At 43.9% G+C, this 19,330-nt stretch overlaps 2 protein-coding genes across 3 annotated transcripts in view; one reads left to right on the top strand and one right to left on the bottom strand.

Annotated features, from left to right (window-relative positions):
* LOC129829750 (adenosine deaminase-like) overlaps positions 1-1,472 on the top strand; it is a 30,846-nt gene extending 29,374 nt beyond the window's left edge. Inside the window, exons 9-11 of the mRNA XM_055891642.1 lie at positions 238-305; positions 487-616; positions 884-1,472. Of these exons, the coding sequence (XP_055747617.1) occupies positions 238-305; positions 487-616; positions 884-988 (303 nt within the window). The 3' untranslated portion in view covers positions 989-1,472. The remainder of the gene's footprint in view (positions 1-237; positions 306-486; positions 617-883) is intronic.
* A 563-nt stretch (positions 1,473-2,035) lies between these two features.
* Positions 2,036-19,330, bottom strand: part of LOC129829751 (cAMP-dependent protein kinase inhibitor gamma-like) — a 37,611-nt gene continuing 20,316 nt past the window's right edge. The window contains exons 1-3 of one of the 2 annotated variants that reach the window (XM_055891645.1): positions 13,587-13,760; positions 2,839-3,023; positions 2,036-2,676 (exon numbers count right to left, since the gene is read on the bottom strand). In XM_055891645.1, the coding sequence (XP_055747620.1) occupies positions 2,594-2,676; positions 2,839-2,992 (237 nt within the window). In that variant the 5' untranslated portion in view covers positions 2,993-3,023; positions 13,587-13,760 and the 3' untranslated portion in view covers positions 2,036-2,593. Of the gene's footprint in view, positions 2,677-2,838; positions 3,024-13,586; positions 13,761-19,330 lie in introns of those variants that run through there. The other variant, XM_055891643.1, reaches the window with a different exon arrangement.

Here is a 19,330-nt window from a genome sequence, read left to right as displayed (position 1 = left end):
GGTCTGAATACTTTTCCCGAATGCACTGTATATGGAAAATCCCCATAGCCAATACCAATACAATTATTTTTAACTTGTGGGGAGTTGTGAACATGTGCACACTTCAGGAGGAAGGAGAGTTTATTGGGAGGCAACCAAGAACCAGTCTCCTTCACTAGCCATGTGTCCGACTACAGCCTAGAATCCTGGCAGACAAGGCTACTGTTCTGTAAGGAAGGAATGCTGTGTGATTTTCAGGTGTGTCCCATATCCAGCAAACTGACTGGAGCATGTGATCCAGACTTCACCAAGCATCCTGTCATCACGTAAGTTATCTTTCACTACTCATCACATTCTATGAATGATACTTCTTCTGATAAAGTTTCAACAACCCAATACCATAAAGATTGTAACAGGCTTTTGGAAGCAAAACCTTTTTTTTAACCATTTAATTTTTGTCTGAGTTTACTTATCCCCTCTGAATGACGTGTGTGTGTGTGTGTGTAGCTTCAGAAAGGATAAGGCCAACTACTCCCTGAACACAGACGACCCTTTGATTTTCAACTCCACCCTGCACTTAGACTACAGCACTGCCCAGAAGTACATGGGCTTCACCGAGGAGGAATTCAAGAGACTGGTAAGAAAACACATTTCAACTCTTCCTATTTGGCTTGGCAGCTCAATACCATTAAATATTTAGCCTGGTCCCAGATCTGTTTATGCTGAGAGCTAACTCCTATGGTTGTTAACATGACAATTAATGACCAAAGGAGTTGGGAAGACCGCACAAACAGATCCAGGACCAGGCTATGAAATACTATGCGTCTGTTGATAATACCATTAAATACTACAGTATACTCTCCCTTGATGGTTTAATAAGTCTCTCACTCACCTCGTTTTTTAGAACATAAACTCCGCTAACTCCAGCTTCTTGCCTGAGAAGGAGAAGAAGGATCTTGTTAACAAGTTGTACGAAGCCTATGGAATGGTGGAGAACACTGGCTTTTAAATTAAGTACTGATCAGAGCTGCAACAACAACCCAGGCACCAACCACTTTGCCAAGTAAGATAGGTCCTATAGACTATTTGAATCGTCATGCCAACAACTTCCATTTCCTTTCGTGGAAATAGAGTTCTTACCCCACATTTTAAAATAAATTGGGAATGTTTCAGGTAAACCACCTCTATACCAAAAATGATCAAAAATGTAATGTTGTAGTCCTAGTTGTGAGCACTAGGTGGCATACTCTACTGCTGTACTGTTCTCACTTGGTGGAGAGTAAAGCCTACTGAAGTGGTCTTACCGTTTTTAGAATATCTTCTGTAAGATGTTTTTCTCGGAGATAGATTTAGAGTGAAACATTTTGTAATTTTTCTATTTTTTGCATTTTACTAATTGAAAAGCCGTTCCATTTAATACATTTCTTCCATTGAGGACAATGACGTTAAAATACGAGCAACATCTACAATAAAAACGCTTTTGCATCTTAAAATTGTCATTATTGAAGGAGTATCAAAATCAACTGCAATATGGACCTTACCTCACTATGGACAGTTTAGTTCAAATGTAAAACTACTTGAGTGGCAGCTCTTACGGAGCAGCAGCATATCTTACTGGAAAAGCACACACTGGACCCAGGAACATAGAGCTTGCTCATGAGTACCACTTCACTCAAACATCCCACTTCTTCTCCTTTATCAAAAAAATACAACATGGAAGTGCAAGGGCGCTGTCCTATATGCTGTAAATTGGCTTCCTGTGACCACTCCAATGTACACTAAACTGCATTAGGAAATATTGATAACTACAAATATTCAACTTCCATCAGCGATGGGTGTCTTGGAATGGGCACGTCTTGGCTAACGTCAGTTTTTCAAAAAATCTATAGAAAACTGCACATCTACTTGAGAACTAAATAAATCCCACTAGCAGTATTCTGACCACTGAAAGTACCTTCACTGAAGGAAATGAAAGACTCCAGGAGTGCCTCAGGTAGCAATGGTATTCTGAAGATAAGATTACAGTTGTGCCAACAGCAAAAGTATGCACATACCGTAACAGAAGAAACATAAACATTTTATTACAGAAAAGAAATTACTATTACAAAAGGTATCAGAGAACAATTTGAAATAAATATTATACTACAATTATTATTGTGAAACAAAAAAAGTTAAAATAATATACTGGGTCACAAACGTACACAAAAGAAGTGGCAAACATGATTATAGATTCTGCGTAGCTCGTTTTTGATGATAGTTCCATGTTAGGTTTGGAACAACAACACTTCATTCTAAGAAAGGATAGTGTTCAGTACATCTGGAGAGACATAGAGCCAAAGACATAGAGACATAGATCCAAAGTTTGGTACATTCTCATAGTGATATGAGAACATTTCCTTTACCACCGTAGCCCAGCAGCACCTCTAGGCCAAGATCAGATGTAGTCCTACTTGCAGCTGGACCAGCAAAGCTCCATCAGAGCTACACAGTGAGAGATGTCATCACTGTTGAGTTAGTAGAGGGGTAGGGTCAAGTCAGGCAGGACATTCAGGAGATCCTCTCTGTCTTATTCTGTCCCTTCTCCGTGTCCCGCTCTCCTCTCCTGTGAGGATGTTTAGGATGGGCCCTCGCCTCCCTGGGCCTCTTGGCTGGTCAAGCCTTCACCCTCAGGGGCTGGTGATGCACCAGAGTCTCCTTCTGAAAGACACGGGAAACATGGTCCATTAAAAACAAAGCAAGTGCCCACAGAATGGAGATGGCTTTGGAGAGAAGCAGGAGGTAATGCTGACTAAGTGAATGAAGATGTAGAACACAGACACCTGGCTATATCTATCTATCGATATACACACACATACTCACCCGCCACCTTAAGGTCCAGCCCTTCCATGTCTTTGGTTAATTCACTGGTGCTGGCTGCTGCCCCCTGTCCCTGGATGTCAGGTACTGCGTTCCTGCGGCCTGTACGATCACAGTTGATGAAGTCAGAGTACGGTGTTGTTGTCTCCACATCCATTATCTGTCCATGACCAGACACCTCATTACACCTGCAGAGAGGGATAGGATAGGATTCATTTTAATGTCCCAAAGGGAAAATTGTTTCAGACACCAGTACTGATGTATACAAAATACACACTGTACATTACACACATTGCACGTTACCCTTATGATACACGTCACATACATAATACTTTTCATATTCCCTTATTCTGTCAGTGGCGTACTAACACAGTTCAGCTTTACTTATTGCTGGTTAGGTATTAGATGGACATGGGAATGAATGTGTGCTTATACCTGTTCTGCTTACATATGGGGACGCTACAGCGTCTGTCTGAGGGAAGGATGGACCTACAGCGTCTGTCTGAGGGAAGGAGGGACCCTACAGCGTCTGTCTGAGGGAAGGAGGGACCCTACAGCGTCTGTCTGAGGGTAGGAGGGACCTACAGCGTCTGTCTGAGGGTAGGAGGGACCCTACAGCGTCTGTCTGAGGGTAGGAGGGACCCTACAGCGTCTGTCTGAGGGTAGGAGGGACCCTACAGCGTCTGTCTGAGGGTAGGAGGGACCTACAGCGTCTGTCTGAGGGAAGGAGGGACCTACAGCGTCTGTCTGAGGGAAGGAGGGACCCTACAGCGTCTGTCTGAGGGAAGGATGGACCTACAGCGTCTGTCTGAGGGAAGGAGGGACCCTACAGCGTCTGTCTGAGGGAAGGAGGGACCCTACAGCGTCTGTCTGAGGGAAGGAGGGACCCTACAGCGTCTGTCTGAGGGAAGGAGGGACCCTACAGCGTCTGTCTGAGGGAAGGAGGGACCCTACAGCGTCTGTCTGAGGGAAGGAGGGACCCTACAGCGTCTGTCTGAGGGAAGGAGGGACCTACAGCGTCTGTCTGAGGGAAGGAGGGACCCTACAGCGTCTGTCTGAGGGAAGGATGGACCTACAGCGTCTGTCTGAGGGAAGGAGGGACCCTACAGCGTCTGTCTGAGGGAAGGAGGGACCCTACAGCGTCTGTCTGAGGGAAGGAGGGACCCTACAGCGTCTGTCTGAGGGAAGGAGGGACCCTACAGCGTCTGTCTGAGGGAAGGATGGACCTACAGCGTCTGTCTGAGGGAAGGAGGGACCTACAGCGTCTGTCTGAGGGTAGGAGGGACCTACAGCGTCTGTCTGAGGGAAGGAGGGACCTACAGCGTCTGTCTGAGGGTAGGAGGGACCTACAGCGTCTGTCTGAGGGTAGGAGGGACCTACAGCGTCTGTCTGAGGGTAGGAGGGACCTACAGCGTCTGTCTGAGGGAAGGAGGGACCCTACAGCGTCTGTCTGAGGGAAAGAGGGACCCTGCAGCGTCTGTCTGAGGGAAGGAGGGACCTACAGCGTCTGTCTGCGGGAAAGAGGGACCCTGCAGCGTCTGTCTGAGGGAAAGAGGGACCCTGCAGCGTCTGTCTGAGGGAAAGAGGGACCCTGCAGCGTCTGTCTGAGGGAAAGAGGGACCCTGCAGCGTCTGTCTGAGGGAAGGAGGGACCCTACAGCGTCTGTCTGAGGGAAGGAGGGACCTACAGCGTCTGTCTGAGGGTAGGAGGGACCTACAGCGTCTGTCTGAGGGTAGGAGGGACCTACAGCGTCTGTCTGAGGGAAGGAGGGACCTACAGCGTCTGTCTGAGGGTAGGAGGGACCTACAGCGTCTGTCTGAGGGTAGGAGGGACCTACAGCGTCTGTCTGAGGGTAGGAGGGACCTACAGCGTCTGTCTGAGGGTAGGAGGGACCTACAGCGTCTGTCTGAGGGAAGGAGGGACCCTACAGCGTCTGTCTGAGGGTAGGAGGGACCTACAGCGTCTGTCTGAGGGAAGGAGGGACCCTACAGCGTCTGTCTGAGGGTAGGAGGGACCTACAGCGTCTGTCTGAGGGAAGGAGGGACCTACAGCGTCTGTCTGAGGGAAGGAGGGACCCTACAGCGTCTGTCTGAGGGAAAGAGGGACCCTGCAGCGTCTGTCTGAGGGAAGGAGGGACCCTACAGCGTCTGTCTGAGGGAAGGAGGGACCTACAGCGTCTGTCTGAGGGTAGGAGGGACCCTACAGCGTCTGTCTGAGGGAAGGAGGGACCCTACAGCGTCTGTCTGAGGGAAGGAGGGACCTACAGCGTCTGTCTGAGGGAAAGAGGGACCCTACAGCGTCTGTCTGAGGGAAGGAGGGACCCTACAGCGTCTGTCTGAGGGAAGGAGGGACCTACAGCGTCTGTCTGAAGGGAGGAGGGACCTGAACTGAAATCATTTTCTGCTCGTCTGATGGAGAGGGAGAGGGACAGCCTTACTGAGGCCAACAAAACAAAGCTGAGCTAAACCAAGTTGGAACTGTGGAAAAAAATGGAAATATAAAAAATAAACATTTGAACCACCACAATTCTGTTCAAGTTGACACGACAGTGTGAGGGGTATGACTATCTCAATGTTGAGCCATACAAGTAGTCTGTACCATATCCAGAGCTCAGAGTTGACAGTGAAATATTGTCCTTTCTATTTCTGCACAGTGGGCTAATGGCGCTAGCGTCAGAGCTAATTTGCCAACCTAATTACAAGTTATTAAAAAAAAAAAAAACGGAGCGTTGATCAGGGACTCAAACCCTCAAGCCAATCACACACTTAACTTTGACTGTCTAGAAACTACTCAGTACAAGCTTACAAGACGTTCTTTATACAGGATATTTTATAGGAGTAAAAGACAAGAAGTGATCACTATGACCCCAAGTGTCTGACTGTGCTTATTAAGCCTTTCAAAAGAGCAGAGGCCGACCGGGGGAGAGAGAAAAGAAGAGAGCCTATTGAGCTCAGCTCACGTTAGCTACTCATTCCTCCCTGCTCAGTCTTCCTCTTCTCAGCTCACATTAGCTACTCATTCCTCCCTGCTCAGTCTTCCTCTTCTCAGCCTACATTAGCTACTCATTCCTCCCTGCTCAGTCTTCCTCTTCTCAGCCTACATTAGCTACTCATTCCTCCCTGCTCGGTCTTCCTCTTCTCAGCTCACATTAGCTACTCATTCCTCCCTGCTCAGTCTTCCTCTTCTCAGCTCACATTAGCTACTCATTCCTCCCTGCTCAGTCTTCCTCTTCTCAGCCCACATTAGCTACTCATTCCTCCCTGCTCAGTCTCCCTCTTCTCAGCCCACATTAGCTACTCATTCCTCCCTGCTCAGTCTTCCTCTTCTCAGCCCACATTAGCTACTCATTCCTCCCTGCTCAGTCTTCCTCTTCTCAGCTCACATTAGCTACTCATTCCTCCCTGCTCAGTCTTCCTCTTCTCAGCCCACATTAGCTACTCATTCCTCCCTGCTCAGTCTTCCTCTTCTCAGCTCACATTAGCTACTCATTCCTCCCTGCTCAGTCTTCCTCTTCTCAGCTCACATTAGCTACTCATTCCTCCCTGCTCAGTCTTCCTCTTCTCAGCCCACATTAGCTACTCATTCCTCCCTGCTCAGTCTTCCTCTTCTCAGCCCACATTAGCTACTCATTCCTCCCTGCTCAGTCTTCCTCTTCTCAGCCCACATTAGCTACTCATTCCTCCCTGCTCAGTCTTCCTCTTCTCAGCCCACATTAGCTACTCATTCCTCCCTGCTCAGTCTTCCTCTTCTCAGCCCACGTTAGCTACTCATTCCTCCCTGCTCAGTCTTCCTCTTCTCAGCCCACATTAGCTACTCATTCCTCCCTGCTCGGTCTTCCTCTTCTCAGCCCACATTAGCTACTCATTCCTCCCTGCTCGGTCTTCCTCTTCTCAGCCCACATTAGCTACTCATTCCTCCCTGCTCGGTCTTCCTCTTCTCAGCCCACAGTAAATTGGGTCATGGATCTTGCCAGGGACTACAATACTATACAGCTAGCTCGTGGTTTCAGGAGAAAAAAAAGCTGCTCCAAAAATAAGACAGACAATCTGTTCCTTTTAGAAGTAGGGCCTTCCTCTGGAAAAGAGATGAGGAAGACAATCTGGTAGCCGCTTAAACGAGGCCAAACACGGCACTGAACTATTGTTTGAAACAGTGACACGTAGCAAAATCATTTGTATGCCAGGCTAGGAATCTGTCAGACAATTATAGGCAGCTGGACAAGTGGACATATCTTACTCCAACAATCAAACACTTCCCTCCCCCTCCAACCGTCATTAAGAATCAGGCATAGCTGGCCCCAAAGCCTCAACATGGCATGGCCAACAAAATTACAAAGACTTGATTAAACATCTGAACATCAACTAGGAGCATAACCAAAACAAATTGTATTAGTCACATACAGTAAACATACTTAGCATATGTTATTGCAGGTGTAGCTAAGTGCTTGTGCTACATAATCTGAGTCAAGGTCACATGTTGCCACTTGGACAAAGCCCTGAACCACAAAGAATGGAGAAAGGAAGTTGGCAGCCAAAGCTAGGCCTTCTCTCTCATTCATTGACACAATAACCCAGGGTCGGGTGGTTCCCAAACACTTTCACTCACATCACATTCCTTCAGTATCACTCAGAGGAATGGCTTCTTCTGTACAGAATATTATCTACCGTGCCAAATGAGAAGTACCCAGGGTGAGAGTAAAGCAAGGCAGCTGTGCCAAACCAGGGCTGCTTTAGAATGAGCAATGAGCAGCAATGTGCAGATAGACAGTCCCATAGAATTACTAGAATGGCCATTCCCATTCAAGTCAATTAGGTGTACCAGTCAAATGGCCGTGGTCTGAGGGGCTAGGCCCGTTCTCCCCTCCAGGAGAGGACAGAACACCGAGAAATGTCACTCACGTGGAATTGCCCTTATAGCACCATAACTTGCACCACTGTATGCCATTAAGCTAATGCACAGCTTAACATCAGAAAAAGAGAGAAACATCCACTCGTCTATTTTCTCTGCAGACAGAAATCCTGTTTTAATGTTCTTTAGACCAACATTACAAACTAGCTAGTGCAGCTCTGTTTCTTGAATTATGGTTGGTTGTTATAGTCTGCCTAACGACAGTGTATGGGACCTTAAATTACTGTGGTCTGAGGTCTTGCCCAGACATGTTGATTTTCAGCCATGCTCTCTCTTAAACACACACATACAAAGGAACGCACACACAATAACTCTGCTGTGCTCTATACTAAAGCCTCCCTCCGCTGTGGAGGAACGCTGCAGCATCTTATTGAAACTATGGTGTGCGTGTGTGTGTGTGTGTGGTGTCCATCTACATACACGTGTCATTATAATGTACGGCACGAACTGCTTGAGGCTGGCCAATATATTTAATTAATTTGATTAGTTAGAATTTATGTTTTTGCGCGATATCCCAAATGCCTGTATCACAGAATCAAGTTTGTGTACTTTTTGTTTTTATGAGCCTTTGTTTTTTTGGTCTCGTCTCGTTCACTCCTTCCGTGCTGTGCACCTTCCCATTAACACCAGAGATTTGTATATAATGATGAGATGCTCATGTCTCCAGCCTAACAATAGGAATCGTTGTTCCAATGGCGTGAAAACTGGCGACAAGCTTAGGTTCAAAATAACCTCATAGAAACGCATTGGGCTTATCTTGGACAACTTTTTGCGAGTGAAACCTCTCTCATTCTAGAAAATGAATGCTCAGTTTGTCGCGGTACCACGTATTGCTAGCAACATTTTTTGTCAAATAAAGATTTTTATACTAGCTGTTTAATCTGTTTTATAAACGTGCAGTAAGCATAAAACAATTAAGGAATTGGCAACTCGTTCTCATTCTGACAAAAAAAGGTAGGCCACTTGTTTTCAACATCTGAACAAAGTGGATAGGCTAGCATGCTGTTCAAACAGTTGAGACGGACAGAATTTTGTGTTCATAACAACTCAACTGTTATGACTTGTTAGTTGAATTCAGAGCTTGTGAAATTATACAAAGATTCAAGTTGGCACAACTTGAAATATGTAGTATTAGCTGGCTACTTGCACAAGCACGTGGGCTTGTGCTTCAGAGATTGTTTATGAGACCGGTGTTCATTTTCTATGCTGCCTCCTACATTATCTAGTACCAAAAGGCTCCTTAACAGTTTCTACCCCCAAGCCATAAGATTTCTGAACAAATGGCCACCCGGACTATTTACATTGACACACCACAACTATGAACTAACACATATGGAATCATGCAGTAACCAAAAAGTGTTACATCAAAATGTATTTTAGATTTGAGATTCTTCAAAATAGCCACCCTTTGCCTTGACAGCTTTGTACTCTCTCAACCAGCTTCACCTGAAATGCTTTCCCAACAGTCTTGAAGGAGTTCCCACATATGTGGAGCACTTGTTGGCTGCTTTTCCTTCACTCTGCACTCCGACTCATCCCAAACAGTCTCAATTGGGTTGAGGTCGGGGGATTGTGGAGACCAGGTCACCTGATGCAGCACTCCATCACTCTCCTTTTTTTTTTTCAAATAGCCCTTACACAGCCTGGAGGTGTGTTGGGTCATTGTCCTGTTGAAAAACAAATGATATTCCGACTAAGCCCAAACCAGATGGCGTATCGCTGCAGAATGCTGTGGTAGCCATGCTGGTTAAGTGTGCCTTGAATTCTAAAATCAATCACAGACAGTGTCACCAGCAAAGCACCCCCACACCATAACAACTCCTCCTCCATGCTTTACGGTGGGAAATACACATGCAGAGATCCTCCGTTCACCCACACCGCGTCTCACAAAGACACAGCGGTTGGAACCAAAAATCTACAATTTGGAGTCCAGAATAAAGGACAGATTTCCACCGGTCTAAGGTCCATTGCTCATGTTTCTTGGTCCAAGCAAATCTCTTCTTATTGGTGTCCTTTAGTAGTGGTTTCTTTGCAGCAATTTGACGATGAAGGCCTGATTCACAGTCTCCTCTGAACAGTTGATGTTGAGATGTGTCTGTTACTTGAACTCTGAAGCATTTATTTGGGCTGCAATTTCTGAGGCTGGTAACTAATGATCTTATCCTCTGCAGCAGAGGTAACTATGGATCTTCCATTCCTGTGGCAGTCCTCATGAGACAGTTTCATCATAGCGCTTGATGGTTTTTGCGACTGCACTTGAAGAAACCTTGAAAGTTCTTGAGATTTTCCATATTGACTGACCTTCATGTCTTAAAGTAATGATGGACTGTCGTTTCTCTTTGCTTATTTGAGCTGTTCTTGCTATAATATGGAAATAGGGCTCTCTCTTGTAAACCACCCCTACCTCCCAAGGGCTCACGAGTGGTGCAGTGATCTAAGACACTGCATCTCAGTGCAAGAGGGGTCACTGCAGTACCTGGTTCGAATCCAGGCTGCATCACATCCGGCTGTGATTGGGAGTCCCATAGGGTGGCGCACAATTGGTACAGCGTCGTTTGGGTTTGGCCGGGGTAGGCCGTCAATGTAAAAAAAGAATTTGTTCTTAACTGACTTGCCTAGTTAAATAAAAGGTTAAACAACAACTCAACTCAACAACAACGGCTCAAACGAATTAAGAAGGAAAGAAATTCCACAAATGAACAAGGCAAATCTGTTAATTGAAATTCATTGCAGGTGACTACCTCATGAAGCTGGTTGAGAGAATGCCAAGAGTGTGCAAAGCTGTCATCAAGGCAAATGGTGGCTATTTGAAAAATCTCAAACATAAAATATATTTTGATTCGTTTAACACTTTTTTGGTTACTGCATTATTTCATATGTGTTATTTCATAGTTTTGATGTATTCACTATTATTCTACAATGTAGAACATAGTCAAAATAAAGAAAAACCCTTGAATGAGTAGGCGTTCTAAAACTTTTGACCGGAATGTAGATTCAGCCTAGGTATGACATTATTGCTGACCGTTTTAAAATGCAGTGTATTTGACCTTTACAATTGTACAACAAAGCTTATTTAGAGAAAAAAAAAATACGAAATGTATATAAAGTTTGACATTTTTTTATTTATATGACTTTTAGGCCATATTACTCAGCCCTAACTGCAACCAGGTTTAACCTCAGTTCACCACTTGCCTTTCCGGTCTATGGTTGAAGTTTGTTTACCCATAAGTTACAGTTTAAAAGTCACTGGTAACTCAATATATTAGCCAACAGACCACTTCATAAAGGAGGCTCTATGTCCTGAAAGGGCAGAGCAGGAGAGGAAACTGGACCCAGCTGCAGCTTCTAAACACTACCAAAGGAATGTCACAGGTGTGCTTTCAGCCCAGACAAACTCCTCCTTAATCCTCTACAGGAAATCGCTACACTACGATAAGTGACCTGCAGTGATTCTCAGAAAAAGAGGGTGGGCTTTCATTGGCTCCATAAAGAATATATCACTATTGTAATGTGTGATAGTGGGGGGGAGGGGGGGGACCGACAAGCCGAACCGACAAGGTAATTTTTTCCCCCCATGTGCCCTTAAGCAAGGCACTTAACCCTAATTTGCTCCATGTGTGCTCTACAACTCACACATTTCACTGCCCCCATAAGGTGTATGTGACAAAACATCTAAACTCAGCAAAAAAAGAAAACGTCCCTTTTTCAGGACCCTGTCTTTCAAAGATAATTCGTAGAAATCAAAATAACTTCACAGATCTTCATTGTAAAGGGTTTAAACACTATTTCCCATGCTTGTTCAATGAACCATAAACAATTAATGAGCATGCACATGTGGAACGGTCATTAAGACACTAACAGCTTACAGATGCTAGGCAATTAAGGTCACAGTTATGAAAACTTAGGACACTAAAAGGAGGCCTTTCTACTGACTCTGAAAAACACCAAAGATGCCCAGGGTCCCTGCTCATCTGCATGAACGTACCTTAGACATGCTGCAAGGAGGCATGAAGACTGCAGATGTGGCCAGGGCAATAAATTGCAATGTCCGTACTGTGAGACGCCTAAGACACCAGTCACAGTGGCAGACCACGTGTAACAACACCTGCACAGGATCAGTGCATCCGAACATCACACCTGCGGGACAGGTACAGGATGGCAACAACAACTGCCCGAGTTACACCAGGAATGCACAATCCCTCCATCAGTGCTCAGACTGTCCACAATAGGCTGAGAAAGGCTGTACTGAGGGCTTGTAGGCCTGAGGTAAGACAGATCCTCACCAGACATCACCGGCAACAACGTCACCTATGGGCACAAACCCATCGTCGCTGGACCAAACAGGGCTGGCAAAAAGTGCTCTTCACTGACGAGTCACGGTTTTGTCTCACCAGGGGTAAAGGTCGGATTTGCGTTTATCGTCAAAGGAATGAGCGTTACACCGAGGCCTGTACTCTGGAGCGGGATTGATTTGAAGGTGGAGGGTCCGTCATGGTCTGGGGCGGTGTGTCACAGCATCATCGGACTGAGCTTGTTGTCATTGCTGGCTATTACGGGGAAGACATCCTCCTCCCTCATGTGTGACCCTTCCTGCAGGCTCATCCTGACATAACCCTCCAGCATGACAATGCCACCAGCCATACTGCTCGTTCTGTGCGTGATTTTCTGCAAGACAGGAATGTCAGTGTTCTGCCATGGCCAGAGAAGAGTCCGGACCTCAATCCCATTGAGCACGTCTGGGACCTGTTGGATCCGAGGGCGAGGGCTAGGGTCATTCCCCCCAGAAATATCCGTGAACTTGCAGGTGCCTTGGTGGAAGAGTTGGGTAACATCTCACAGCAAGAACTGGCAAATCTGGTGCAGTCCATGAGGAGGAGATGCACTGCAGTACTTAATGCAGATGGTGGCCACACCAGATACTGACTGTTACTTTTGATTTTGACCCACCCTTTGTTCAGGGACACATTCAATTTCTGTTAGTCACATGTCTGTGGAACTTGTTCAGTTTATGTCTCAGTTGTTGAATCTTGTTATGTTCATACAAATATCTACACATGTTAAGTTTGCTGAAAATAAACGCAGTTGACAGTGAGAGGACGTTTCTTTTTTTGCTGAGTTTATATAAAATAATGTAATAGGACCGCCACACACACACCAATATCATCATCAACCTGTGCTTGTGATCAGCCAGGGAACAGAATGAATATGACTCAGCAGTGCTCTCACTGATCCATTAGGGAGAGAGGCTGGTCCAATCCCACCAGTCTTTTAATGTGTAATAAGCTCACATTATCTGTAATAACCCGCACAAAGAAACACCGCCTCACTGTCTTCTAAACCCATTAAGGCTGTATCCTGCCCAATTTGGAAACTGTCAACTAATTTCACTGCATTTATTGACAGAGAGGAAAGCTAGGCTACACATGACTGAATCCAACTGTCTCTCATAGCAACAAGATAATCTTGCGTGACTATTCTCTCCTGCCTGGTTGCTTTGGGGATCTGTTCGATATATATTTAAATATATATTTTAATATATATTTATAGTAAAAAGTCATTAAGATGTCATTATTATAGGCTAACCATGTTAGTGAGACAATAAGAATGATCAAAACAGCAGCCCATTTGGAAGGACAATTTTAACAGCAGAATAAAATGTATTATTTTCTGAAATAGGGATGCAAAACAAAACAGGAAACCCTGAGCAACCAGCTGAGTAGGACACTCAACTGTCCTAACATTCCTGTCCAGCAAAACAGCCTTTCGAAAAAAAAAGAAATCTAACCATATGGCACATTCAAATCAGAATGTTCAGAAAGAAATATGGTAGTTCTCCAGCTTACCAAAATAAATCAGCAGTGAAGAGTGTAGCTACACAAACTCCAGTTTTACAGAACCCAGAAGACTATGTGTAAAGCAGGCAGCCGTCCATTGAGGCTCTCTCTGGGAAAGATAGCCAAGTGTGTCTCAGCTATGGCACAGTGCCTCCCTCCACTCCTTCCCTTCCCTCCTCTAAGCCTGGGCGTCAATGAAACACTGGGAGTGTCTGGGTGCTGTCCGTTCTCATGCCTTCAGCAGCTGCTGCCTGCATTGACTACCAGCCCACTCCACAACACTGGGGTGTTGTATTTCCTCCAGACAGCCATATTAGTATTGTTGTCCTACACGGTTCTTTCCGTTTCTTTCATACATAAATAAATAAAACCTTGTCTATTGAATACTGGTGGTGAGTATGTGCCCCAGCTCAGTATATGGGCCTTTCCATGTAAAACTCCCCATGAGCACTAAAATGTGAAGTTCATGGATGCTAAGTCTACAGTATATTTTTGAGAAATTAAGGCATATACATTTTTCAACCATTTTCCATCCCAAAAATGTGGAATAAGCAAAGGCTTTGATTTCTGGTCAAACAGATGGAAAAGGGGTCTTGAAAAAAAATTGTAAGTAAGAAATATTGCCTAGTGTCTTGTCATTCGGTTACCAAAAACCCACATATTTAAAAAAATATATTTTCTAATCTCCCCCTCAAGACAAAGGATAATCAAAGTTCACAGAAGTAATAAAGTAGACCTATCAATTAGTGTTTTTACTGATAACAATTTGGTTTATGATTTAAGTGATTAAAACGCTTCATTCTGTTACCAAATCGAAAATAGAATGAACACTAAACAGAGTATTTTTTTAAAACTGCAATGTTGGTTAAGGGCTTGTAAGTAAGCATTTCACTGTAAGGTCTACACCAGTTGTATTCGGCACATGACAAATAAAATTTGATGGACTTTAATATTCATATTTTTATGAGGCCGCCGGACCTGGGTGCGAAGACTTCATTTCCCCTGGTAGTGAGTAGTACAAGTTGTGAGACAGAAAGCTAGCCTGGAGAGAGAACTTCCAGCAGTTTGCATTTGTCAAGTAAGGCATTCCCCTGACTGACTGAAGGAGAGGAGGGAGGCTGAGGCTCTGACATCTTTGCCAAGTTTTATGTAAAGTGTCACTAGGGATTTACAGCACTTTACAACTGCAGCTGCCCTCATTGCTCACTATGTAAATCTCAGCCAAATTGTTCCCATAGCTACAGAGTACAGACCATCAGTAAGGGACAATACTATTTGATACAATCCGTTTTCCCCCTTTGATGCTGTAGAAACACGTTGAAAGGCAGATACATATAAAAGAAAGTGTATCTAAGTGTTGTTCCCATCACTAATCCCATTCAGTTGTTGTATCTTTCTAACAGCTCAAGGAGAGATAAAAAAGGTATGACCAAAGCCTGCATAAAACAAAAGCAACTATTAGCATCAAAGTGACAATGAACTGATGAATAAAACAATAGATAATCGAGCTAGCTTGATGTGTAAATCTACTTTAAAAAGTTACTGTTAAATCAAAACAAGCCTTAGATGCAGGATCATCTTGACAGGCAGCAGAGCCAACACTTCACAACTGTCAAAAACAACTCGATATTTCATTTGCATTTCTTGAACGATCATTTGAATCATTGTGTGTTGACAGTGAGTGGTGGCGTGAGCAGAGCAGTGCTGTAATGGAGTATCAGTGACAGGGAGGCCCAGGGGCCGTGGAGTCACAGTGTGCAGACTGGGTCGTGTTTAGTAGCGCATGCTGTAGCAAAACATTTTTCCGCCATCATTGACAAGTTCCGTTGGAAATGATACGTTTCAAAACGACCCTAATGAACACAACCCTTCCGCTTTACGACCTTCGGTTGGAGGATGACATCAGAAGCTTCACCCGTCCCTCACTTGACAACTCACCACATCTCAGAAAGTCCTTCATAACTTCCACATATTCTCAAGGTGCCTATTCAAGTAACTTACTGCTCCCTGAATAACTCACTGCTTCACTGAATAACTTGCTGCTCCCAGGCCCACTGAATAAAAAGCTACATAATCTAGGCTACTGTAACACATCAATTTCAGCCCTGACATCATATACACTCATGTTGTTTTAAAATATTCTAAAACCATAGTAGGCCAAAGATCTTTTTATTTATTTAAAGGAGCACGGCGTTCATTTTCTTTTTTTACCCGAAACGTAATGTGGAAAGAACAGACAGTTCAATATTAATCTTGCTTCACAGGTTCGTCAAGGCAAAGCAGAATCCTACTTGACGCCCAAAACCAGATGGCAAAGTTAACAAGAATAAACAAGAATAAATCATGTCACAATACAGGTAGAATACATCTTGTACAGTAGGCCAGTCTGTTCTGTTCTCTTGGCATAGTTCAGTGTCTTACAGACTGCCTAAAGCAGGGTCAATATCAGTCCCTGTGGACCAGGTTTAAATGACAATGTATGGCCCACCGTGTCTTCTCAATGGAACCACACCACATGGCCACAATAGAGTATAGTGGCTTCACACTTTAAGGCAAAGCATCACACACACACACACACTTGAGGGCAAAGCAGCAGATGAATGGTGTCCATGAGTGGAAGTAGAGCTGTAAATGAACTGAAATTAATAATTCCCTTCTACTCTCTTCTCTTGTCCAGAATGCATTATAGATCTGTGTAGATGACCCCACCCTGTCAGCCAGACGCATGACAATGAGTGTACTGTAGAAACATGCCCAACCCAGCCTAAACAGTAAGGGGATTCCCCAGTGTGTGTGTGTGTAGGACTCAGCCACACATCACAGTGTGTGTGTGTGTGTAGGACTCAGCCGCACATCATAGTGTGTGTGTGTGTGTAGGACTCAGCCACACATCACAGTGTGTGTGTGTGTAGGACTCAGCCACACATCACAGTGTGTGTGTAGGGCTCAGCCACACATCACAGTGTGTGTGTAGGGCTCAGCCACACATCATAGTGTGTGTGTAGGGCTCAGCCACACATCACAGTGTGTGTGTAGGACTCAGCCACACATCACAGTGTGTGTGTGTGTGTAGGACTCAGCCACACATCACAGAGTGTGTGTGTGTAGGACTCAGCCACACATCACAGTGTGTGTGTGTAGGACTAAGCCACACATCACAGTGTGTGTGTGTAGGACTAAGCCACACATCACAGCTGAGGTGCCATCAGCAGCAGGGGTTACCAGCTTTAGAAGACAACTGCTGCTGTAAACGGTCCAAAGCACTCATCTTCATAAAACACACACATATTGGATGTTGCCCTTTCCCCATGCTGCTAAATCATAATTGATTTACTATTGTGACAAAGTTGAATAAGGATAAAAATGGTATGTTATTTTCCAGAGACTGTGGGAAAGTAATCCATGAAACCCAGACGTTCTTCTCTCTCCTGGTGCAGAATGAGTTTAGAGGAAAACAAGGCTAATGACCCAAGACACCCATATGGTGAGACACAGGGGCATCTGAAATGGCACTCTATTCCTTATCCACATAGGGCTTTGGTTAAAAGTAGTGCACTAGATCCGAAATAGGGTGCCATTTCGGACGCAACCAGGAACGCACTGGGGCGCAGTAGTGGAAAAAGTACCCAATTGTCATATTTGAGTAAAAGTAAAACTTAATAGAAAATGACACTAGTACAAGTCGCCCAGTAAAATACTACTTAAGTCTAAAATGATTTGGTTTTGAATATACTTAAGTATCAAAAGTAAATGTAATTGCTGAAATATACGTATAACTCATGCTTCGTTTGGTAAATGATGTCTGTGTGTTTAGCGAATCCACCAGATCAGAGGCAGTAGGGACGACCAGGGATGTTCTCTTGATAAGTGTGTAAATTTTCAAATTTTCCTGTCCTGCTAAGCATTCAAAATGTAATGAGTACTTTTGGGTGTCAGGGAAAATGTACGGAGTAAAAAGTACATTATTTTCTTTTGGAATGTAGAAGTAAAATTTGTCTAAAATATAAAAGTACAGATACCGCAAAAAAAACTAAGTAGTTCTTGAAAGTATTTTTTACTTTTAGTACTTTACACCACTGCTGGCAAGGATACGGCTCCAGGTATTAATGTTCCTAAAACAACTGTGACGGAAGGTACAATGTGCCGTTTTTATTTATTTATAATGTGATGCATCTTTCTTAGCCGTCTATACACACACTGATCAGCACAATGGAATGTTATAAGGCCTACCTACCCATGTTGAAAATGTGCAAGATTAATGTTCAGTACCACATGTATACTCAAAACATTTACTAATATCCTCTTTGGTCTATTAACTTATTTACCACCTGGTGATGTCACCAGGCATGCCAACATTCCCTCCCACCAGAACAACCTGAAATGTCAGGTGTTATTCTCAAACAGCTCTTACTCTAAAAGGGCATTATCATAATTCTTACATTTCAATGTCATCTTGGTAAGCAACTCCACTGTATATTTGCCCTTGTATTTTAGGTTATTGTCCTGTTGAAAGGTGAATTTGTCTCCCAGTGTCTGTTGGAAAGCATGCTGAACCAGGTTTCCTCTAGGATGTCACCTGTGCTTAGCTATATTCTGTTTACTTTTATCTCCCCCCCAAAAAACTCCTTAGTCCTGGCCGATGACAAGTATACCCACAATATGATGCAGCCAATTCCATGCTTGAAAATATGAAGAGTGGTACTCGGTGTTGTATTTTCTCCAAACATAACTGTATTCAGGACAAAAAGTAAATTTCTTTGCCCCATTTTTTGCAGTTTTATTTTAGTGCCTTATTGCAAACAGGATGAATGTTTTGGAATATTTGTATTCTGTACAGGCTTCCTTCTTTTCACTCCATCATTTAGGTTAGTATTGTGGAGTAACTACAATATTGTTGATCATTCCTCAGTTTTATCCTATCACTTTAACTCTCTAACTGGTTTAAAGTCACCATTGGCCTCATGGTGAAATCCCTGAGCGGTTTCCTTCCTCTCCGGCAACGGAGTTAGGAAAGACGCTTGTATCTTTGTGGTGACTGGGTGTATTGATACACCATCCAAAGTGTAATTAATAACTTTACCATGCTCAAAGGGATATTCAATGGCTGCTTTTTTTATACCCATCTACCAATAGGTGCCCTTCTTTGCAAGGTATTGAAAAACCTCCCATGTCTTTCTGGTTGAATCAGTGTTTGAAATTCACTGCTCGACTGAGGGACCTTACAGATAATTGTATGTGTGAGGTACAGAGATGAAGTTGTCATTCAAAAATCATGTTAAACACTATTGTTGCACACAGAGTGAGCCCATGCAACTTTGTGACTTGTTAAGCAAATTTTTACTCCTGAACTTATTTAGGCTTGCCATAACAAAGGGATGGAATACTTATTGCCTCAAGACATTTCACCTGTTCATTTATTTGTAAAAAAATATGTACAAACATAATTACACATTTGATGGGATATTGTGTGTAGGCCATTGACACAATCTCAATTTAATCCATTTTAAATTCAGGCTGTAGTGTAGAAAAAGTTTAGGGGTGTGAATACTTTCTGAAGGCACTGTACATAAAACATAGGAAAATGTTGAACTGCACTGGGCCTTTAACAACATAGGACCTTAACAGGACAGGAAGCAGGTGGGTTGTCAGGTCCAGTTCTTTATGGTATTTTCCGTGTGTGTGTGTGTGTGTGTGTGTGTGTGTGTGTGTGTGTGTGAGAGAGAGTGCGATCAGAGTTCAAATCTAAAAAAAAT

This window comes from Salvelinus fontinalis, chromosome 31, assembly GCF_029448725.1.
Source record: "Salvelinus fontinalis isolate EN_2023a chromosome 31, ASM2944872v1, whole genome shotgun sequence".
Lineage (NCBI taxonomy): Eukaryota > Metazoa > Chordata > Actinopteri > Salmoniformes > Salmonidae > Salvelinus > Salvelinus fontinalis.
This window is presented reverse-complemented; position numbering and strand designations above follow the sequence as displayed.